General features: G+C 40.1%; 1 protein-coding gene across 2 annotated transcripts in view; it reads right to left on the reverse strand.

Annotated features, from left to right (window-relative positions):
* Positions 1-25,489, reverse strand: part of Chst9 (carbohydrate sulfotransferase 9) — a 270,562-nt gene that overhangs the window by 225,805 nt on the left and 19,268 nt on the right. For both annotated transcript variants that reach the window (XM_052741597.1, XM_052741598.1), the window contains exon 2: positions 11,765-11,980. In XM_052741597.1, the coding sequence (XP_052597557.1) occupies positions 11,765-11,864 (100 nt within the window). In that variant the 5' untranslated portion in view covers positions 11,865-11,980. The remainder of the gene's footprint in view (positions 1-11,764; positions 11,981-25,489) is intronic.

Genomic DNA, 25,489 nt, shown 5'->3' on the forward strand with positions numbered 1-25,489 from the left:
TTTGTATGTCGTTGGCATTAGACTAGCCAGCACAATGTCCTTCAACAGAAGGAATGGATAAAGAAAATACAATACACTTATACAATGGAGTATTACTCAGCTATTAAGAAAATGACATCATGAAGTTTGCAGACAAATGGATGGAACAAAAAAAAAATCATCCTGAGTGAGGTATCCCAGACCCAGAAAGATAAATCTGGTGTGTGTTGGCTTATATGTGGATATTAGATGTTAAGTCAATGATAACAAACCTATCATCTATAGAACTACAGAGGGTAGGAAAAGAATAAGGGACTAGAACAGACCTCATTAGGAAAGGGAAATAGAATAATTATAAATGGATGGGGGTGGAATTGGAGGATCAAGTGGTGGGGGAGAAGGGGAATACAGGGAGAGGCAGTTAAAATTAAGGGTCATTTGAGGGATAGTATGGAAAGCCAATACAATAGAAAGTTCCTAATATATATATATATATATATATATATATATATATGTATGTATGTATGTATATATGTATATATATATATGTATATATATATACATATATATATGTATATGGAAATGATCTAAATGAAATCAGCAAATAATGGGGAGACAGAGTCCCAACTGTCTGTCTCTTCTCACCAAATGAAGCTTCCAGTACTAGAATCAGGTTAAGCTAATTGAATTTTCTCTTAGAGTCTTGGCTGGCACCAGAGTGAATTCTTCTCGGAGAAGATACATTGTCAGATAGAAAACAGACAGAGAACAGAAACTGTTATTATCCCCACTGAGGTATCTTTCTGCTAGGCTGCCTATCCAGGTTTGTAACTGAATATATTTCAGACACTATGGGAAATAAACAGATAATTGTTTGGAGTCCTCTTAGAAATTAAGGGAATTAAACAGGAAAGAAATCCAAGAGTGGAAGAAGGGTGGGAAAGAGAAAGTGGGGGAGAGGGAAGGACAGGGGAGGAGAGAGAGAGAGAGAGAGAGAGAGAAAAGAAGAAGAAGAAGAAGAAGAAGAAGAAGAAGAAGAAGAAGAAGAAGAAGAAGAAGAAGAAGAAGAAGAAGAAGAAGAAGGGAGAGAGAGATGGAGGTGAGTAAGAAAGGCAGAATGGCAAGAGAGGGGGAGGGAGAGAGAGGGAGGGGGAGGGAGAGGGAGGGAGGAGTGATTATGTTCTGCAGCAGGCTTGTTACTCACTGGTTTTGCAAAGTTAAACCTTTCAGTCGCTTCTCTGTAAAAAGAAGCTTCTGGGACCAGATGATGCTCTGGTATTTGAAAGAGGATTTAATTTTTATTAGGAAAATTAGAGTTTGGACTAGGTGGTATTACAGACTGAATCAATACTCACTAACAGAACTTAACTTGTCCACTGCCATGAATAATTTAGTGAGTAAGGTCTCTGCACTCATACTCATAGTCCACACTAATGACTTAGTAATTATTTCAATCGGTTTTCAATGAACTGTTGACTACTTTGTTGGCATACCAATAAACAAAGACAGACTGTGTAGACTCTGTGTCTCATACTTAGATTTTACCCCTGTGTTTCTGAATGGAAATAAATGCACTGAAATAAACATCACTGTGTATGTTTTACCAGAATTACCACTGAACATATGTAGTGTCTTACAGAATCCTAATTTGGATTGTAATGAACAGAGGAAAAGATAATTATGTAGCATAAGGAATTGGGAAGCTGATAGAATTTTGGAGAATATGTAACTTATTCATGTACAGAAACTCTCAGTGTCATGAACAGATTATAGCAGTTAAGTGATCAAACTCTAATCATACAAAAATATAAATAAATCCCCCAGACCTACTGCTAAATGAAAAAAAGTTGTAAAATCATTTATGCAGATAGATGCCTTGCATATGAGACTATGGATGTTAAAAATGATACATTCTTGAATTAACAACTACAGAGATATACCCAAGCATACAAGAATAAACATCCAATTTAGAATGTTGCTATCTCAATGTCAAAAAGAAGGTGTGAAGAATGGAAATAAGAATAAATGGAATCTAGAGGCATTAATCAACTGCTCGAGGTCATAAAACAGGTTAGCACAAGTCAAAGGCTCAAGCTGCTGAGACTTTGTTAGTTAAAATCTCTTTTCGGTATACAATTAAGTTTCCTGAAATTCACCAGAGAGAAAACTCTAAAAGACCAACTTGGGTGACAATGGTGTTACTGTGCTTGAGACAGAGTCTCACTCTGTAGCTTATGATGTCCTGGAACTCTTTATGTAACCAGGTTGGCCTTGAGCTCAAGGCAATCCTCCTGCTTCATCCTTTCCAAATGCCTGAATAGCAGGTACTAGCCACCCACACCCCCATCTGAGTTTTTGCTTTTCTTTCCCATATTAATAACTCAGCTTTTGTTAAAAACAAAGTTTTAAGAAGGGAAAAATGAACCTTTCCAGGTTACATATTGTAAATTTTGTTATTTTTTATTTACCTCAAATTTTTAGATTATTTTTACTTCATTTTATAATTTTACCTTTTCATAATTAAAATGTAATAAACTTGCACATTTTTGAGTACAGTATAGTGTTTAAACACATACACATGGTATATATAGATCCAATGGACATAATCAGCATTTCCTTCACTTTATGTCTTTATACTCACATCCTTTAAGATTTTTCTCTTCTAGATTGTTTTTCAAATTTATTTTAATGTTCCATACATTTTGCCACAAATGGGAAATTTTTCTTCTTTTTATGGTAGAGAAATATTCCTTGTGCATGTATTCCACACTTCCTTTCAGATGACACATTGCTGATCCCAATGGAAACATTTCGGACACACCACACACCAAGCACTTCCATTTCTGAAAAATGCACAGGTGAGCACCAGCCTCACTTTCCCCCATTAGTTAGTGGAGCCCTTGTTGGACATGGATTCACTCATCCAGTCAATATTTACTGTGGTGTACTGGGCACGTAAGTACCAAGTGCTCTGCTAGGAGCTTCCACATTGTGTTGAACAGGCAGCACCTTGCAGTTTGTGGTATAAGGAGAATTAAAAGAATTGATGGGAGACTCTTGAGTGTCACTTCTTGCTTTACTCTATCATCCAGGATGAGTAAAGTTATTTGCATCCATGATGAGGCCCCTTGGAAATTAGTGACTCCTCTCCAAGAATGATGGCCACTTACTGAGCATGAGAAAAGGGTTTTCAAAGAACAGGGATACCTTAGGACCCTGGGAGACACAGACCCAAGACACAAGCACTTGTTGGGGATCTCTCTTTAACTTCTCTTCTCTCCCTATCCCCCCAGCTCAAGCCCAGCGCCTTCAGCTGCTCTGGTCTCTAGGATAGAAAATAGCTACACAATTTCTGAATTTTACATCACATAATCTAGACACTGAGATCTGCAATCCAGGTCTTAATATCAAAATCTCAAGAAAGGAAATCAGTCACTGGCCATGCTTGGGCTGTCCCTGTACTATGCATCCAGTGGTCAATGGTACATTGGGAACAGTGGTAGATGCCAGGCCAAAGGACAACATGATGGGTTACTTTGCGATATGGCAGTTCTTGGTATATCTCAGAAGGTATTATTAGAGAGGAGGAGACGCCTGAAAAGGAAATGGAGCCACAGGGCCAGGCTGCCATAGAAAGGTGAGTGCTGAGCTGAAGCAAGGCCATCACTGAATGCTTGCATTCCCAATGCTCAGGGACAACCAATGAATTCATGGTATCACTAAATTCTTAAGGATCTTTTAAAAGGATGGACAATGTTTAGATCAAGAAAAAATAGGGGTTTTTTGGCCAGATTCAGACAAAATTAGAACCAAAACATAATTAAAGAGAAGGGCACATACCAATCTGTCTTAGAAAAGTAATGTCTGAGTGACTTGCCAAATATCCCATAAGAAATGCCCCCATGATCTACATGTACCCCTAAGCTTTGTGAGGCCTGAAAATATACACACTTCTGTAGCCAAGTTGATCTCTGATTTTTTTAAAGACTGCAACAACTCCAACAGGATGCCCTGGATAAAACACTTGCACAGCAACAGCACCTCCACCAACGAGCAGGAGCTGAAACTGCCTCTAATCTCCAAGGCTAACGGACTTTGTGTCTAAGCAGCTTACGAGTATTTTCCCTTTTCACCAGTAAAAGCTCCCCTTTGCCTTTACCTCCTCGAATAGCACATTTCACCATGGTATCCCACTCTGAATTCGGCAGTCTTGCATTGTTTCTGGAGATACTCTCTTACTCATTGGAAAGCCCCTATGCATGAGGTTTAATCAAGCGTTTTCCTGTTACGAAGCATGGCTGTGGAACATTAGTCAGTCTCAAAGGATTTGCAATGACTTAAAGGTGAGGACTCTCACTTCCTTCCAACAAGTAAAGCAAAAGGAGAGAGCATCACTCAGCCACAGAATGAGATTCAGGCACTTGGAGCAGGCACATAGATTACCCAGGGCTGGGTGACTGAGAATTAATATGGAATTTGAAAGATGACATGGATGCATGACAAAGTGAGGGCTGGCCACATTTTCTCCTGAAGGCAAGGGATGGATCAGTCACCAAGTACAAGGCCTCCTCCTTTGGAAACACGCCCCCCCTACCCCCACACACAATGATTAGGCACTGATCTAATCACCATGAACTAAATTTCAAAACAAAACAGGAAAGATCTGGGACACTTACTTTAGGATGTGTAGAGACACTGAAGCTGCACCCTGCAGGATAAGGGAAAACTCAGTCATGCAAACAGCCAAGGAAATTGTTCCAGGAAAAGGAGCAGCGGACAGAAAGGTCCTGGCATGGCCAAGCATGGCAGTGTTCAGATGAAGGCAGCAGGGGGAAGCATCCATTTTATTTTTAAAAAGCTGGCTACAGTAAGTCAAACCAGGGGAAGCAATTTAAATGAGTCTTTTTAACAAAACCAACTTTAGTCCCTGGAAACGACGACTGATAATCAAGCCAACGCCCTTCCATGTTGACAGCGGCTTTGCTGTGGTTCCGGCAAACAACGAGAAAGACGTACAATTTCACAGCATCGCTATCAGGATTCGCAGTTGGCAAAAACCATACTCTTTCATCAGAAAGACTCAGGAGAATAGAATGATATGAATCCAGTCTAGAAGGAAAACTTTGGAGGCTAAAACTAAGAGAAAGAGTTTGAAAGAGGAAGCAAAATGGACTGTCCAGAGTTCACATGAAGCACAGAGACTGTGTGAAAACCAAATCAGCTTCAGAGAGAAAACATCGAGGTGATGGTCCTCTGCCTCATGCATCAGAAGGTTATCTTTTGCTTTCATACTAAAAAACATTGGAGAATTAACAAGCAACTTATGTCTGTTGAGCTTTGGGAAAGAAAATGTCTCTATCTTACTTTGGCTATCTTGATGTGGAATGCAGGGTTTGAATAGAACTTGATATACAGAAAATTATATCACTGTTTATAAGGAACATGGTCAATGTGTACTTGGGACTAGAGTTCTACAGACCCAGACAGTGAACATTGTTTTCTTTTGAAATAGCTTTCACTGTATAGTTCACAATAGTCTTGAACTCATTATTTCGGCAAGGCCAACCTCAAACTTATGATCCTGCTGCCTGAGCCTCCAGAGTGCTGGGAAGATTAGGTTTGTAGTCCCATTTCCCTGTTAGTGTCATAGTTAGTTTTTGTCAGCCTGACACAAACCTAGACACACTCGGGAAGAGGGACTCCTTCATCTGAAGAGCTGCCTCCCCCAGATTGTCTGCCATGGTATGGTATGTCTGTGGAACATTTATGTTTTCCCAGTTGATAACTGATGGACTGCAACCTGTAAGCCTAATAAACCCTTTCCTCCCTTTTTTTTCCAACAGAAAGCAAACTAAAACAGTTAGTTAGTTTACTCCCTTATGTAATGCTGCTGGGGTTGACTGATGTCCTCATACATGTTTAACATATGCTGTCATCACTCAGCCTAAATCCATTCCAGGCAAGAATTATCTATATGAATCTTTTGTAGATATTAATGATAACATATAGCAAAATAATTGATCTTGGGTTCTAATAATGCTGAACTCTTAAACTAAGTACAGATATCAATACTTTTTTGTTGTTGTTGTTGTTATTGTTGTTTTGTTTTCTTTGAGACAAGGTTTCTCTGTGTAGTTTTGGTGCCTGTCCTGGATCTCACTCTGTAGACTAGGCTGGCCTCGAACTCACAGAGATCCGCCTACCTCTGCCTCCCGAGTACTGGGATTAAAGGTGTGTACCACTGCTGCCAAGCCAGATATCAATACTTGCTTGGTGCAAATCAAGAAAATAAGTGGTAGAAAGTTGAGAAAATATGTGTTTAAAAATATAGAAGATATAAAATCAGAGTTAGTGTCTTTACAATAGACATATTAAACAACATCAGTAAGAAGCTAAAATGATTGGTCTTGAATAAAAATGCTTAGAGGTTGTTGACAAAGGTTTTCATAATTGATGTCTTCAGAAATTTCTTCAAAAAGGTTGAAGCTAAACTTCATAGTGGAGTATTTCAGAAAAAGAAATAATGAAAGCTATCCAATGAGATTCAACTTGAGATCACCTGCTTTGAATTGAAAATATTATGTGTTACCACTTCAGTATTTGAGAGTGAATCCTATACATGTATGTCTCAGGCAAGTCACACACTCTTACTGTAAAAGAAACATAGACAAATGTTATGACTTCTGAGAGTGATCTGAATCATCTCTTTCATGAAATGGTTTCAACATTTGAGGCTTCGTTCTCTATGAAAAAGATCAGACTGTGTGATAGAGGGGTCAAAGACTCAGGAAGAGTAAGACAGCATAGGTCAGAGGGCAAGTTCTACTAATTAACACTGTGAACTCACAAAGGATGCTGCTATAAACCAATGGATGCCTTGGGAATGTGGAACTTGGTCCCTAGGAATACTGAAACAAATCTAAGGGAACATTTGGCTAGGGTGTTGGAAAACCAACATAAATATTATTTATTCACCTCCATGGCTAGGCAGTGGAGCATCTGCCACACATTGGCTCTATGCTGTTGGAAGGGTGTGCGGGAGTAAATGAGCCAGGGTGACTGATCTGCAGAGTGATCAAAGAAAATGAAATTATAGCTGAGCTCTGAAGGTGAGGCATGGGAGGTAGGACACGGGTCCCAGTTCTGAAGCTCTGACTGTGGAGTCAGCAAGAGGACTGATCTGGCCGATTTACCAAGCTCTTGGATTCCACAGACTAGGAAGTTCAAGTTTAGGCAGCTAAAAGTAGTGAGAATTTTTTTTTCATACTGAAGAACCTTTAGACCCTTTCTCTTTGTCCCGACTTATTATTTTGTCCTGCCATGGAGGGCCCTTTTGCTTTTTGTCACAATAGATTGTCCTTGTGTACCAACGTGTTGGCTGGGCACAGGGCCGCTTTTTTCCTATACTATCTATGGGGCCAGTATCCTCGAGGAAAGGGATTTTTTTCCCTGGGTCACTGTAATATCCTTGCATTCACCACATTGTTTGGTACCTGCAGCTGTGAAGTCCTCAGGCCATACTGCTGAGCAAATGTATGCCTAACCTCCCCAGGGCTTGTGGAGGCTGGAGATGCAGCCAGGCAGTGATCCTGCCTGCACCCACCCTGTCACCCCCTTTCCAACTTCCACATGAGCAAACCAGTCTGGCCTGACATTGAATATATTCTCCCAACAATTCTAGCCAGAACCAGAACTGAGGATTTTATTTCACGTTTTAAATTTTTTTTCTTAATCAGTTAAGGTACAAGGTTGGGCAGCATCCAGCTTCCTGAGCTGTAACTGAGTCTTAATTATACTGCTCAGAACAGGCAAGGCTGTGGATGCCCAGCCTCATTCCACTAAGGAGAACAGTCTGCAGCCATGAACTTCTGCTTGCCAGGCACCATGCTGAGTGCCTTGCAAACACTGGTTTCTCTGAGTTTCACTGAAGCTTGGGTCTCTCATCTTCCTACAAATGCAAGGTCTCATTGGATTGGCATCTTACCTTATGGCCCCATTTGTCCTTAATTAATTCCTTCCAACAGTTCTTCTTCTGAACAGCATAGACTAAGTTTTCACCCACTTTATTACTAATTATGTGGAAAATGTTATCCCCATTTTATAGATGACAAAGCTGAGTCTCGGAAAGGCTAAGGAATGTGCTCAGGTCACAGCTAAAGAGAAGGGCATGAGTCAGACAGCTGAACTCCTCAAAACCTTTCTGAATGGAAAACTTGTGCTCTTAAGTGCAAAAATGTTTTAAAAACAAAACTCGTAATAATGTCAACAAAGCACACAAATGGATGTTTTCAATTAGGTATTAAAAATGGGGCTGTGGGAATGGCCAAGTGGATAAAACACTAGCTGCACAAGCATGAAGACGGAGTTAAGATCCCCAGAAGCTACATAAAAAGCCGAGTGGCTGAACTGTGATCCCAGCATTCCAGAGGTAGAGTAGGGATGCCTTAGGCAAGCTGGCTAGCTAGACTAGCCAGATCAGGAACTCCAGGTTCAGCATGAACCTGGCCTATGACAGAGGGGGACATCTCTGTTCAAGCTCTGGCCTTCACATGTATGCACACACGACACACATGAGCCCTCACACACACTTGTGCCCACATGCACGTATATGCACACACATGCACACTACACATACATACACACTTGTAAATTAACTGTTTAAAGAAAGGAAAACATGGGTACTATAAGGCAGTCTATCATCTGTTGATGAGACAAGTTTTCATTTCTCTGTCATCCAATTTCCCCTTCATTTCCAAAAGACTGTGTCTTGTGTCTTCATCATCCTCTACCAGCATGTCAGAGCATTTGAAAAGATTTAGCTTGGGATCCTAAAGTATTTGATTTCCTTAGAAAAAAGTCCAGGAAAACCAAGGGAGCAAAGAAATCAGTCTATAGCCTCCACTTCAAAGGCCTTAAGCCAGAGTGTGCGAAAAAGCTAGGTAGGCATCCTCTGATATAGTTGAAGTGAAACCTAAACACCTGCTTCATCTGTGGGAGCTTGAGGAGCTGACACCAGCTCCTCTTAGAAGGTGTGTGTGTGTGTGTGTGTGTGTGTGTGTGTGTGTGTGTGTGTGAGAGAGAGAGAGAGAGAGAGAGAGAGAGAGAGAGAGAGAGAGAGAGTGTTAAAGTGTCCAAAAGACAGATTTTTTTAAAGTTTTATCTTGCCATCAAAGTATGTATTCAGATTTTTTTTTAGGTTTAAAAAGTGATTGTCATTGAGTTTTAAATACCTGACTTTCCCAGTGTTATTGAAAATGGATACCAAATGTGTAGGTACCTACCTATGTGGAAAGCTACAGACTATATGGGGACTGCTGTAGTATGAGGACCTCCCCACACAGGTCTTCATGAAGATTCTAGCTTGTAGCAGAGTTCATGAATATATGCCTTCTGAGTTGCTTCATTTACTGGTATCAAGGATTTTAAAACATTTTACTGATGCTGTTGCATTTGTTACACACGCATCTAATTACTCTTAAGGACACTTAAGAGACAGCAAGACCTGTGTAGGGGTCTCACTGCCGTAACTCATTACTTCATAATGATAGGCAACTTCCCTCACTTTGTCTGGTAACTGGGGTAATAGGAATCTTCCCTTTCCCAAAAGTATACGGGTGTGATCCTCACAGTGACACATCCTGGCTTTAAGTCTGGGCTTTCCCTCCATACACATGCTTTGAAATGATAGCCTTTGGATAAGTGGTTCATATTCTAGAGTCTCAGTTCCTTCAGCAATCACCCATCTACTCAGATATCATAAGGACTGGAGAAAGTTTATATTAAATATGATACTTTTTAAGCTCTTAACTAAATAAGGGCTTTGAACACATGTGAGATGCTTTATTTTTTTAATTAATTAGTGTGTGCGTGCATGCATGCTTTTGTGTGTGTGTATGTGTGTGTGTGTGTGTGTGTGTGTGTGTGTGTGTGTGTGTGTGTGTGTGTGTGTATACTTGGCATAGCACGTATGTAGAGGTCAGAAAACAAGACTATAGAGTTGGTTCTCTCCTTCCTTCCATCTTTACCTGGATTCTGGGCATTGAACACAGGTCGCCTGGCTTATACGGCAAGAATCTGTACCCACTGAACCGTCTCGTAGACTGTTATCACATGACTTGACCATCTCTTAGTACATCTTGTTTCTTCCTGACAGACTAAGCCACATTTCTCTCGTACAGTAGTCTTTATATATGAATATGTTTTCCTTTGTGTACTAGAGACTGGTAAACCTCTTCTAAAGTTGTAGGCAATCATGATGTTTGCAAACAGCTAAGAAGGAGATATTTCAAGTTTTCCTCCTCTGCTGCATTCCAGTCCATAGTCCCAGTCCAGTCTTGCATTCAGGACCCACCTCTGCAGGCCTCCCCGTGCAAGGGAACTGACATTAGGAGTTCGTTTTCAGAGAGATTAGCCTACATTCTTTATCACATGTGGCTTCATTAAATATTGTAAGTACTTACACAAAATTATTCAGTAATATAGTATCTCACAGTCATAGTTTGTACACATCAGGGAATTAAGAATACAAGTTGGGAATACAACATAGAAAACAATTATAGACAACCTCTTTAACATAGGCCACTGTACGAATTAAACAGACCCAAACTGTTGGCAAAGGAAAACCAAGGAAGGTATTTAAAAATGGAAATCACCTTTAAACTTGTCACGCTGGTGACTCCACGATCTTTTCAAGATTGTTTAGCAGATACTTCAAGGGTTTTTTTTTTATATAGACTATCTTTAAGTAAGTCACAATTGGAAACAATTAGGAAATCACTGTACTTCTACTTTATTTTTCTTAATAGTCATAAACCAAAGTCTGTTTCTCCCAAAAGAAAACAGTGAATTTCATTAACAGGCAAATGTATACATTTGTGAGAGGTTCTCTGAAATTTCCCTTAATACTATGATTTTAATTATAAATATAACCGTTTTAACAGTCACTGCATACCTTCTAGGTGCAGGCATTTTAACCTGAATGCAGAATGTAAAAGATGAACCTAGCGGTGGTCAGGAAAACATGGTCTATGGACCAAATCTGCCTAGCATCTCTTTTGCAAAGTGTTATTGAAACATGTGCTCACTCAGTATCAATGGTCACTTTTGTCCTCTATTGTCAGTGTTGAGTAGTTATGATAGAAATATTATGGCCTGCCAAGTCAAAAACATCTGCTATTTGTACTTAAGTTGCATCACTGGGTGTGGTAGCTCATGCCTTTAATTCCAGCACTCAGGAGGCAGAGGTTGGTAGATCTCTGTGAGTCTGAGGACAGCCTGGTCTACAGAGTGAGTTCTAGGACAGGCAGGGCTGTTACACAGAGATACCTTGTCTCAGAGAAACAAAGGTTGTTTCAGCCTCCACTTAACAGCAAATTTATGAAGAATTTTCATGTTGATGTTGAGAATCAACATAAAAAAATTAGGAATTAAAAAAGATTCCCGTGTATTTTGCTCCTATTTAGGCTTGGTGCAGATTGGTAGGCAGATCAAAGAGGGAATACGTTTTATACTTCTATAGGTAGTTTGCAAAAAAGGCATTGATGCTGTGCTAATGGGACCAAGGATGCTCCCCTTGGATATGACAAAAACTGCAGTGTAAGCCCAACCAAAGGGCCACTGCAGTGTAAAATATTTAAAATATTTATTCCTTTTGAGATCTGGGCATTTGAGTTGTCAATGTTGGAACCTTTCTGGCTTATCATCTATCTGTCACCATCACAACTTACTTGATACCGAGGGGTCATTGTGGTTATCATTTAGGGAAAACATAGGGTCTACATGTTACCTGTGTGCTGTTCTTCAATCCAGACTTGCAGATACATGAAGAGCAGAAGCCCTGCTGCCCCAAACAGCAGGACAGAAAGGAAGACTTGTTTGGGGTTCATGACCACTTCAGATGGCTGTGTTTCTCTTCATGTCCAAATGCCAAGGCTACATGGCTTATTTCTCCATGGAGTTTCAATCTTTTCTTGATATCTTGGGGCCCATTCCTCAAAGTAACCTAGAATTCCAAACAATTCACATTGTACATGTCTGGATTTGTATTCAAATATGGCAAAAAAAAGCATGCATATGAACAGCACTGAAGTTTCAAATATGTGGTAACTCACTGAAAGAGGAGCCCTGTAGTAAATACTCGTGGGAAGGACTTGGTGTCCTATCTGTGGAATACTGTATACTCTTATCCTACCCATACTAAAGCACAACATTACATTTAATCAAGTGAAAAGTTAAGCTGTTTCATGTTGTGAAGAGTCAAGTGAAGGTTTGAGTTACTTCAACATGATTGTAAGAAGAAGGGAAATAAAATGGGTTGCAAAAGAATGGAGAATGAGGTTAGGACAGTCTTGTAGGATTTGGGAAAGCCCTTCATATCTTTAGTATCAAGGACAGCAGGATGCTCAAACTACCTGGGGAAAAAGGATGTGGCATCCTCATGAAACCATGCACCTCCTCTGGTGTACTTCAATGAGTCTCTAAGCTATTTGCCCTTCCCCCAACACTGTGTAAATGTTATGTGAATGTCTGTAGCACTAAATTCTCAATGGAATTATGCATGGGAAAGGGTTTCAGGTTCAGTTCTGATGCTGTTATTTGTTTTTGAATATTTTCATATGTAGTTGGTTGGATCTGTGGATGAAGTATGCACATGTTCAGTATAGATACCTGCTTTGGCCAAATATTTTCAATCACACATTTTATGAATGCATAGATTAGGAGAACTGACGGTATATAAAATTCAAAACTGGAAAGTTTAATCTAGCATTTCCCATTTAGGTAAAATAACATTTATGAAATTTAAATGGAGAATTTGCAATCTTTGTGGGGCATAAAAAATACAAAAGTCTTGGGTCTAAAAATCCCCTCCCATAAGACATAATTACCAAAATCTATTAGAAAGCATAAAAATCCACCTTGGCAATGAAAGATTGCTTAAATATAAAACAAAAGAAAACCAATCCAAATCAGCTTTTTCTTTGAATAAACTCATTTAATTTAGTCTTAATTTTCTTCTATGTCACATCCACTTCTGAGAATCTAATGGAAATGTGAACATTCTCCTTAGAAAAATATAAACACTCACAAGAGTCTGCATCAGATGCTGGTGTTTGTGTGACTTTCTTGAAATTCATGTCTCCCACTGAACTATACCAAGCAGCATGCGGCCTCCCCTGGTTAACAGCCTGGCAAATGGGGTCACTGTCAGGACTGTATCTGTGACATGCAGAGAGCCTTGTTGGCCACACACCACATTTCCTCTCTGGAAGAGTCGGATAAATATTTCTTCAAGATGAAGACATTGTACAACTGCTGTGTCTATAACTCATCTCTTATCCCAAATATGACTCAAAATCTTTGAGGAGAGTCTTTGAGGGAGCATACTGATGTATCTTAGTGAAAGGCTGTATTGGTTAGCTTTTTGTTGATGTAATAAAACATCCCAATGAAGAGTTACTTTGGGAGGGAAGCATTTGTTTCATCCTATTTGATAGTCTGATATTGACGGAAGCCAGGATAGGAGCTCAAGGAGGACTCTGCGGGTGGGGGGGTGAGGGAGCCACTGCTGAGGAATGCTGCTTACTGGCTTGCTTTCCTCTGTGACTCGCTGACCTTGCATTCTTTCCCCCACCATTTTACATTTTTATTAAAATATCATCACATCATTTCCCCATTCCCTTTCCTTAGTCCAGTTTCCCCCATGTCCCTCAAATTCCTGGCTTCTTTTTCTTTGTCATTATTACATATTTATATACATAAATATTTAAATATAGCCTGCTGAGCCGATTTACCCTTTTAGTCATTTGGAAGTGTGCCTTTCAATCCTGTTGCAGTCACAAAGTTGTGGGGTAAATTCCTAGCATTCCTTTTCCTTGGCAACACCTAGACCATGCACATTGACTGGCACCCTCCCAGTACCCTGTTGTCAGCCCCTGAAGCTACCTTTCTAGTTTCTAGTATGTCAGCTCAATGGAATCATCAGTGTTTTGCTGTTTTGGTTAAAGATTTATTCATTTTTATTTTATGTGTCCAAGTGTTTGTCTACATGTACATCTGTGCATCATGTACATGTCTGGTGCACACAGAGGCCAGAAGAAGGCTTGGTCGCCTGAATTGGAATTAAAGAAAATTGTTTGCCTCCACGTACGTGCTGGGAACCAAACCCAGGTCCTTTGCAAGAATAGCAAGTGCTACTTACCACTGAGCCATCTCTCCAGCCTCAATACGGAACTCCCTCTCTTTTCTTTCCTTCCTTCCTTCCTTCCTTCCTTCCTTCCTTCCTTCCTTCCTTCCTTCCTTCCTTCCTTCTTTCCTCCCTCCCTCCCTCCCTCCCTCTCTTCCTCTCTCCTCCCCTCTCTCTTTCTCTCTCTCTTTCATGACAGGTTTGTGTCACTTAGCACAATGCTTCCAAGGTTTGTTGAGATTGTAGTTTGTGCCAATGTTTCCTTCTAGTTTAAAGACAAACAGCATTTTATAATTTGTGTTAGCACAGCTTATTTACCCACGCATCTGTCCATGGACACTCAGGTGGTGTCCACCGCATGGCTGTTGTGAATAACACTGCTGTGAACAGGATGCACGTGTATCTTATTCAGAGCCTCCTTCCAGCACTAACCACACTACTTCTCAGCACATTTCCAGAAATTCCACTTCTGGGTCACATGATAATTCTGGTGTAAGCTCTGAGGAAGCCGTGGCGGCTGTTCCACTTTCTGTTCCTACTAGCAATGTGCTAGTTTAAGTTTGCTTTGTTGGTTTAGCTTTTTGCTTTGTTTTTAATTTTTGTTGGTGTTTTTAGTTAGTGTCTCACTATGTAGGTCAGGCTGGCTTTGAAGTCATGATCCTCCAGCCTCAGTCACCCAAGTACTGGGATTACAGGTGTGTGCTACCATGTCCTTCTCATGGTCTTTACATTCTTGCCTGTTCATCTGTCTTCAGTTTTTACTTGTTTTTATTAATTGTCAAGCTAATGAATGTGAGGTAGTATGGGCTTAACTTTCATTTTCTTTTCTTTTCTTGGTTGTTCAAGACAGGGTTTCTCTGTGTAGCTTTGCACCTTTCCTGGAACTCACTCTGTAGCCCAGGCTGGCCTCAAACTCACAAAGAGCCGCCTGCCTCTGCCTCCCGAGTGCTGGGATTAAAGGTGTGCGCCACCACCGCCTGGCAACTTTCATTTTTTTAATGAGTAAGGATTTTGAGCATTTGTGTGTGCTTCTTGACCATTTGCATGAAGAAATGTCTATAAAAATTCTCTGTCCATTTTATTTTATTTGTTTCAATGGCTCCTCCTCCTCATCAACCACTTGCATTCTGACACACCCCAGGATCGCCTGTCCTGGAGTGGAACCACCAACTGTGGTCTGGGCCCTCCTACATCAACCACTAATCACAGACACACTCACAGGCCAATTGATGGAGGCAAGTCCTCAACTGGAGTTCTTTCTTCCCAGGTAACCCCAGCTTATGTCAAGATAAAAGTTAAAAGCTAATTGGACTCCCGGAGCTCCACCTGGGGCCTAGCCATGGATCTCTGCATGCAGCTCCCTCAGAGAAAAAGAGGAGGGTTTATATGAGGGAGAATTGTTGAGACCAAGGTTGGATAAAGCACAGGGACAAATAGCCAAATGAATGGAAACACATGAACTATGAACCAATGGCTGAGGGGCCCCCAACTGGATCAGGCCCTCTGAGTGGGTGAGACAGTTGATTGACTTGATCTGTTTGGGAGGCATCCAGGCAGTGGGACCGGGTCCTGTGCTCATTGCATGAGTTGGCTGTTTGAAACCTGGGGCTTATGCAGTGTTTCTTGGCTCAGCCTGGGAGGAGGGGACGGGACCTGCCTGGACTGAGTCTACCAGGTTGATCTCAATCCTCGGGGGAGGCTTTGCCCTGGAGGAGATGGGAATGGGGGATGGACAGGGGGGAAGGGGAGGGGGCTGGGAGGGGGGAGAACAAGGGAATCCGTGGCTGATATGTAGAATTAAATTATATTGTAAAATAAAATTTAAAAAAACCATAAAAAACAACAACAAAAAAGTTAAAAGCTGCTGTGAGTAAGTGCAGGGCCAGTACCATGATAGTATTTAGGGATTTTTGCTCTTTCTCTTCTAATAGTATTTTGATATGTAGCCCAGGCTAGCTTCAAAGTCTGGTTTCTCCTGTGTCTACCTTCCAAGTACTGAGATTAGAGTTGGGTATCACCACATGCTGCTTAGTCAGCCATCCTTAGGAAACCAGGTTTTACACAGAACTTGGCTTCAGAGACAGTGTGAAGTCAGAGTTTGTGGGGGATGTATAAAGTATTTAGAATGATCATTTGATTAGAAAAAACTACAACCCAATACTCAAAAGCATTGATGCACAAGCAGAAAAAATATCATCACAGGCACTCATTTTCTTTACATTTTAATTGTAATTTGGAGGGGGGCAGAATGAAACAGCCACAGTTATTACCACCTCAGGTCACTTACTCAAGTCAGCTTTTCTCAGTCCCCTAAGGAAGTGGCAACTCTTAGTGATTTTGTTAGAGCTTGGGGGGATTTTCAGTGTTTTGATCATGGCAGGAAGCAGGTTTTTAAAGATGTCGAAAATCTGCTGATTTTGATGGGTGATCTTTTGCACCTATATTGAGTGAAAAACAAATATATAAGGGTGTTTCAGCCCTCTGCAGCAAAGAACAACTCCCAAGGGAAGCTATGAAAAGAAGCTAGCTTTCTCATCCTTTGGTAACCACAGTTAAACAATGAACTGACGTATTTCCTGGGTATATAAGAAGATTCAGATAGGAGGAAAACAGTTAAACAAAATCTAGTACTAACAAAGAAATAGTTGTTTACAAGAAGAAATAGACTTTTACAACCTGTCTACAAAATGAAAACTTATCTCAGAAGAGGAAAGATAGAAGAAAACTTAGAAATCACAGTGTTGTCACAAACCTACGGGATGGTGGGTGTGCCAGCCCACAGAAGCACTCCTTGGGGGTTTGCAGAGGAAAATTATTACCTACCATGCTGGAAATAGATTAAGAATTTGCCCTGATTTTTTCCGGAGGTGTTGCTAGCGTCTCTCATATCCTCCTGGGTGAGGGAGGAGGCAGAAGAGCCATAATTGTTATTACGGCAGATGTGGGGAGGACTGAGTGATTAAAGCCACAAGGCAGAAAGGCAATCTGGTCTGAAACGGAGAGATCCGTTTGTTTTTCCTCCATCTCAGTCCATTAACCCAACGTTGGCACGAGGAAACGGCTCTCATTAAACACGGGTGAGGTGGGAAGAGCAACTGTTTTGCTTTAAGCCACCTTGAAGGTCAGTCGAGATGGGAACATGCACCTATTTGGAGATCATATATCTACTCCAAGCCTGCGGGGGAAAAAGTGTAGTCTGTTGGAAAGTGACATTACAGAGAGTTGTACTGGTTTATGTGCATGCACTCAGTGATATTCCCACAGTTTAAAGTTTGCTGGGCTCTGCACAGCCCTTCTATTTCCACTCATGGACACAATACCTTCAATTCAGTTATACTTATCAACTTGTTGCTTTGAACTCAACTCAGAGGAGAGATGACAGGATAAAAGCTATGGCTGGATTTTACAGTGTGTTAGTAAATGCATAGTTCTAACTTGAGTGGTGACATGAGGGATGTTAGAGTTTTCATGTCTATCACTTGTAGTTTTCTTAGACCATTGTCATTTCCACAACTATGAAAAGAAGTGCATATATAATCACTTCATGCTGTTATGATCCCAATACATAAGCTTATTCTTTTAAAACATGGAGGCCATCAACGAAAGTATTTTGTAACTTCAGAATAGTAAAAAACATTATTAATTAGAGGTGATTTATATATAAGAAAATTAGAAGGTGCTAAGCTTGGCAGAAGTTCATGATTTTAGCAAGAGAGCAGTGGTATTTGGGCAAAGTTAGTTTTAGGACTAAATTATACAGGCAGTATGGTGTAGAAGGAACCCAGAACACGGGTGCTTTTCTCCCGATCTAACCTAACGTTGGAACCCAGCAGGCATGTCTCCTCATCTTATCCATAATGGCTGGATCATTCCTTTCTTTCCCGTCCCCTGTGTAAGCAAACACCACTAATGAAGGACCACATCCATTAACTCCCACCCTTTCCATTGTCTGTGCCTGCCCACGCATCTGGGCTCTGTCTCTGCAGAACCAGTGCCCTCGCTCCCCCTCCATCTTCTCCAGATTCCTGCGAAGGGTGACTCCACCAACCCATCCTTAACCTACGTACTCAGAGACTCCTTCCTCTGCGCCTCCTCCAGAATTGCCTGTTATCCCTAGACAGGCTTCCAGTTAGACATTCAGGTCTGTATCTCAGACCAAAACTCCCTGGAGGTGGAAATGATGTTGCATGGCAGAGCTTATAAAAAGATTACATTTTAAAAATTTTCTACCTTGTATTTTGTTACTGTTTTTGATTTTTACCATTCTGCCTGCCATTTGAGTTTCTTGTTCATATCTCCTCCCTACTTTTCTAATTTTGCTTTTTTTTTTTTTTTTTTTTTTTTTGTGTGTGTGTGGTCCTGGGGATTGAACCTGGGACCTGGCACACCGGAGACAAGCATTCTTTCACTGAGTCCCATCTCTAGCAACTTCTATTTTCACACTGGTTTGTGTGTTTTTATAAGATTTTAGCTAGTAATTACTTGTTTATATTGGCATAACAAAACCTTTCTGTTTGTGACTTTTTCTGCCTTGCATATAGAGCTGAGCTTAACTATTATTAGGTTGATGTTCTTGACCAAGGGTGAGATTGGCACTATGGAAGAACAGAACCCAGAGATAGCTGGGTTTTAGTTTCTAGTTTGTTTTGTCTCCTTCTTTCCCTAAACCTTGCACGTTGGGAACCCCTCAGTTCCAGGGGAAACTAATATTAGTGCCACTAGTTGCATCTTCAATCATGTCTTTCTTCTTCTTCTTCTTCTTCTTCTTCTTCTTCTTCTTCTTCTTCTTCTTCTTCTTCTTCTTCTTCTTCCTCGTCCTCGTCCTCCTCGTCCTCCTCATCCTTCTCCTTCTTCTTCATCTTCATTTTGAGGTAGCTGGGTACTTTCCTCCTTACATCCAGCTGACGCCACAAAGGCAATGAAGTCCCAGGTCTGTCAGCAGCTTCCACACTTATAGCCTAAAAGGCCCATGATTTTTGTCCATTTCCTAGATGTTTATTTGCTTCTGTTCCAGGTTTTGAGTCTGATTATACCCTCATGCTTTCTCCTTTCCAAATTCCATTTATCATTGTTTTGTTAGGGGACTAGTCTAGGAGAGTAAAACATAAGCACATATCCCACTCTTTCCCAGAAATCTTCATGTCATTTTTCAGTTCTAATTTACTTTCTCTATAAAATCAGGGTAACAGCATCTATTTTATGTATAACATAACATTAGAAAATACTGAGTAAACAGAATGTTATGGTGTTTCAGAAAAGTATACAACCAGCATGAAGCTTACCCTAAGACGTTTTAGTAACATTGCTTAACGTTTTTCATTTGGCAAGCATGGTAAATGTGCTAAAACAAAACAAAACAAAAAACATTGTGAAAGTCTATTGCTGCTATCAGCCATATTGAGGTTAAGCTGTGATATGTTTCTAATAATACTCAGTTCATTGTGGACAGTTTATAATTAAGGGGATGGAAATTGAACTTATGGTCATTGAATAGATCCTTGTATTGATAACCAAAACCAGCAAATATTGAATGGATAACTTAATTAAATGAAGAATGTGACCTTAATGTACATTTTTAGATGAGATTGGGTGTAGTTTGTGTTTATACCACAGTAGGCTTAATTTACTATTAAAAACAATCTTTTATACATATCTAGGGATTGAACCCACATACTCCTACACACTAAGCATGTATACCACTTAGTGATACTCTTTTTCATTTATTAATTTATTATTTATTCCTTTATTGAGGATCTTAGAGGCTGAATAATGATGTTTTGGTCCATTTTTCTAACATGAAATTCTGTAAGCATTTCTATGTTTTCACTAAATCCTTTCTCCCTTGATAAGTGTTATTTTAAAATAGCTAGAAGTCATAAAAGTAGTAGATCCCTATGTGCCCTGTCTCCAGCTTCTCCAATGATAACATCTTACATATGTACAGCTTCATTACCAAAATGGAGAAGTTAGGAGCGTTACTTTTGGCAGTTCCCCCAAAGAGGTCCATCCTGTATTTACAGAAGCTGGTAAACACACTAATTCCATGGTAATAAATAATTTTGATCACAAAATGAATGTGAGTTGCCAATCAGATAACCTTAAATAAAAGATCCTTCTTGGCGGCCTGGTTGATCTCCATCTCATCGAAAATATCCTGAACAGTGGAAGAGGGAAAAAGAAGAGGCAGGTTCAGCCAGGCCCTGAGAGAAGGACTAGATGGACTTGCCTTAACACTGGAAGTGGAAGCAGGGAACTATGTTGGCCCTAGATGCAGAAAACACAAAGAAACAAACTGGACAGGAAATGGTCCAGCTGACACCTTGGTTTTAGCCTGCTTCTGACTTCTACAGAACTATATGACTTGTGTTGTTTCAAGGCACTGAATTTATTAAAATTTTTGTGGTAGAAACAACAACAAAACTAGCTGAGTACAATACCATTAAAATACCAGTTTGAAAGAAGACAGATTAAGTAAGATTGCGATGGATGGGTGGAATGGCACTGAGAGTTTTCAAGTATTTTTCAGATGGTTTCTCAAGTTTTGTGTTTTATAGTTTATTGTGTGATTGCTCAAGCATTCAGTGTGTTCCGTCCTCCATTCCTTCACTAGACACTAATTTGTAGGTGTTTCTTTATTCATATTGTTCCTGTGATTTCCCATACAATTTATTTAACAGGTTCCTTCTACTTTTAGCTGTGGTAATTAAGATTTAATTATATAAAGTCTTTAACAAGACAAGGCTTTGCCTTTATATTCTTTGTTTTAGAGGGAAAAGTTTTGAATTCTTACATTCTATTATTTAATATAGAGGTTTTACTTTTTAAGCAATATAACCTTTCTTTAAAGACTGCATAAGGCTAAATCCAAATGCCCTTGGAAGCATTTGTTTGTATTAGATGAGGCAAAACACTCAAAGGGGTTATTGCTAAATGAACCATTCATTCTGTACTTCAATTTTACTTGGCATCCCCAACCTGTTCTAAAGATTTTTAGAGCTTTGAGTATTATATAATGTTAAGTATACTGGAAATAAAACCACTGTAGGGTTTTACATTTCTTTACATGAAACTGTAAGATTGTGTTATGCATATTCAAATGTCAGTCAAGATCAAGACCACCACTGACTTCATTGTGTAGAATCACAAAAATCCCACTAACCAACATGCAAGGCAAATACAGAATCCATTCTAGTTTACTAAGGGCACACATGATGACATGGGTTCTTGCAGTTCCAGACTTTGGCCTCAGGAGAATAAGAAATGGCAATTTGGGTGGCCATCAGTAAAATAACCTGATAGGGTTATCAACAAGGGATACGCCAAAGCAGCTAAGAGAAAACTATGGATTGTTAAGGGAGTTAGAAAGCTGAATGTAGTGATCTTGTTTTGTCGTTGAAATTAATATAGTTACCTCAGAAAAGGTGAATAAAAAATGGCTTACCCTGCAAGCTTGAGATCCACAGTGGCCTGAGAAACAAAAATTACAAGTAGAAAGTAGAGTTGAAGAATACAGAAGTGACTATTGTGTTGCTACTCTATGTAGAAGTTCCATAGCTTACAATGGCTCATTCCCACCGCAGCTCCATGAATGGGCATGGAAGAGTATAATCTTGGCAGTGTGTGCCTATGTTCCTTGTAAAAATAGTTGGCTCAAAAATGGCCTATACATTCATCTCCTGTGAAATTGAAGCCAGACTAGCCTACATGAGAACCTGTCTCAAGAAGCCAAAAACCAAAACACAAAACAGTAGCAATATGTTCTCCCCTGATCTTGGAAGCTGGAAATCGGAAATCAAGCTAGATTCAGAGCCACACCCACTTAGATGCAAAGGGGAGAGTGCTTGTCTTGCTCTTGGGCTTCTGGCAACTCCAGGCATCATATGGCTTCTTAGATCCGGCCTCTACTTTGGCTTCACATGGCCCTTTCCTCTGTGTGTGTTTTCTCTTCTCTTTCAGAGATGCAGCAATATGCATACCATTGGATTTAAAGCCCACCCGGATACTGCAGAATTATTTCACCTAGATATTTTAAGCTAATTACAGCAGCAGAGGCCCTTTCCTTAAATAAGGTCCTGGGTGTTAGGATATGGGCATACCTTTGAGGATCATCAGTCAATACTTTACTCCACCTGATTCTTGTTTTCCCCAGTGACAGTGAGCATATTACAGAGGATCTACTCAAAGTGAACAGCCCGGACTTGATGATGATGATGATGGAAAATGATATTTTCAGTATTACTGAATATGAATAGAAAGGCTTATGTAGTTCTGGCTGTACTGGAAGCCCTCTTGCTGCCCTGATGAAGGCCAGGCTCAACACAGGCTAGCACAGAGGGAAGGCCAGGCTCAACACAGGCTAGCACAGAGGGAAGGCCGGGCTCAACACAGGCTAGCACAGGGGAAGGCCGGGCTCAACACAGGCTAGCACAGGGGAAGGCCAGGTTCAACACAGGCTAGCACAGAGGAAGGCCAGGCTGAGAAGTCTGGGGAAAAACAGAGGAGTAATTCTGCCTGGACTCTGCCTATTCTTCTCTGCCTCTGCACTTGTTAATTAGGAGAGCCAATACTTCCCCTTTATTTCTCCATCTATTACAAAGCAATTGCCAGTGGAGTGAGGAAACTAAGGGATAAATTATAGGTAGCGTACAGCAGTTTTGTCAGGATAATCAGAAGTAGATGGAAATAAATATGCTAACACTTCTTGAGCAGTTATTACACACAAGGAAGGCACTGCTCTGAACATTTCATATCGATAGCTTCATTCCCAAGACAACCCTGTTTCCTTGCCAGACAAGGTCTACATGGCAGAGCCATTAACTACATTGTTTGTATAGTGTTCCTGGAGAGATGAGGTAAGAGCAACAAGCAGAGACAGACCCTCGAAGGCCTTGCTGTCCAAAGGGCGGTGGTAGCCATGTTCTACAGACATCATGAGCTAATGAAAGTTTTGAAGGAAGTAGAATGATTGGGTTTGCTTTTGAGATGATCACTGAGAGCCGATGTAAAGACTACACTGAGGGGAGAAAAGGCCACAGACATCTGGGTAGAGATGGGGTAGAATCCCAGCAGGAAGGGATTCCTAGGTTACATTTTAGTCCTCATGCCCTCAGGTGCTTTCACTTATGTGTTTCTTTGTCCTTCATCATTGTCCGTGATTTACCATGGTAGCCACGGATGCAAATCATTGAATCTAACCACTTGGGTTCAAATCCTAATTTGAACACTAACCAACTTTTCAACACGGGCTAGTATATAACCTCCATGTGCTCCAGTTTCTTCATATCTATACTGTAAACAATAAAAACTACCTGTCACATGAGGTTGATGTAAAAGCGATCAAATTCAAGAAAACATTTAGAAGGATTCTTGCCCATAGAAACCATCCACAACATCACAATGTTGATAGCTTTATATCCTATGAGCCAAGCACAGAAGCAGCTATTTCATAGATAGTTGTTGGTAAAGATTTGTTGAAAGACGGACTATTCTTACTTTAAAAGGCACTCTGGTTTACTGAGAGGTTTGTTCTTTCAATCATATTGATTCAATCCAGTCAATAAATATCCATTAGTCCACAGTATAAATAAAACTCTGTGCTAGGGAAAACCAAGGCAAATACGGTTTAATCTCTGATCATTATAAGAGAATATTTTAATTTCTCTGCTCATATTTTGTCCAAGTTGATTCCAGTAGAGCTTTCTAGAACAGCTCATAACAAATCTGTTCCCTCCTTTACATGACAGACTTTCCAATTACTGAAAACAATTATTCTGTCTCTCCTCAATCTGTTTTACTCCAGGATAAACAATAAATATACACAATTCCTTCAGCCATTCCTTATGGGACACGGTTTAGAAGGCTTCAATCAATTTAATCATCCCTCCAGACACATTTGAGTTTGCTAATGCCTTCCTTTAAATGCAGGGCTCAGAATAAGATACAATAATCCAAGCAGGATTGAATGGACAAACCGGGCTATAAGAATCATCACCATGAAAAACGATGGCTGAACTTGAGTGCATCTGTAGAGAAAATGGGAGAGTAGAACAGGTTACAGGTTAGAGCCCAAAGCCCATTTCCTTCAGCTTAGATAACAGGGAAATGAAAACCTAATGGGAATCCTAAAGGACTGTGAAGGATGAAACACAAAGAATTGTGATTTTAAAAAAAAGATTTACTATTATTTAATTATGTGTGTGTATGCATACATGCATGTATGCCAGTGCATGTAGGTATCAGCAGAGGCTAGGCATTGGATCCCCACTGTAGCAGGAGTTACAGGAGGTTATGAGCTGTCTGATTTGGGTGCTGGGAACTGAACTTAGGTCCTCTGCAAGATCCATTTTTTTTTTTTAACTGCTGAGCCATCTCTCTAACCCAGTATACTATTTTGTGTAGATATTCTTTTCAAGTTATCTTTTAAATCATTCTTAATCATACTGTTAACTAAATGCTGTTTTCTCTTCCAGTTTCTAAGGCTTAGGTTTCCTTTCAGTAGTTTTATGAGTGCTGACCATCACAATGTGGACAGAAATAATGTTGGGGGAATCCTAGCCCATGCCTGATTTTACAAACATTACAAAGAATGTTTCTAGCATTTCTCACTTAGAACAAATGTTTGATTTAGGTATAAAAAAATAATTGTGATCAAGAAACTAAGGCAAGACATCATTTGTTACTATATGATATTTATTAAATAAATAGACATTTAGTATAACCTAAAACTGTGAAGATGAGATTAAACAGAGCAGAAATAATGCTTAGCTATGGCTAGACCTAGAAGAGAAATCAACATCAAAAGTATAAGATCAGAAAATGTGCCTTGGTTAGTACGGAAAGTATTTCAGTAAGGGGACTAAGCTTGAGTCCTCTGGAAGAGCAGCAGGTTACTTCTAACTGGAGAGCCGTCTCTCCGGCCCCACAGGAAAGGTTTAAAGATCATAGGATTAAACTTTCCAAAATCAAAGGAAGCAGAACCCAGCAGCATTCAGAAGGTAACAGCATCGGGTTCTTAGGAAGCTGTCCCTGTCTGTCTGCCGCCTTCTGCTGTGAAAAGACTCATTCAGGTAAGAGCGTGAGTTACAGCCTGCCATGAAATGGGTCAAGCTGGGGCTGGAATGGCGATTTGACAGCAAAATAACACCATCTACACTTACTTAATGTCAAATATTGAATATGATTTCAATGAGACAAATTACTGGAATAAATATTTGGCACTAAAAGTCTTGTATTTCTCTAAATTCAGAAAGTTCTCTGTATATGTTTTCAAATAAATTCTTGAACAGTGACTCAATAAAGCTTAAGTACAGTTGTTATTGATTGTCATCT

The sequence above is a fragment of the Peromyscus californicus genome, unplaced genomic scaffold, assembly GCF_007827085.1.
Source record: "Peromyscus californicus insignis strain IS unplaced genomic scaffold, ASM782708v3 Scaffold_17__1_contigs__length_78620276, whole genome shotgun sequence".
In the NCBI taxonomy this organism is placed as follows: domain Eukaryota; kingdom Metazoa; phylum Chordata; class Mammalia; order Rodentia; family Cricetidae; genus Peromyscus; species Peromyscus californicus.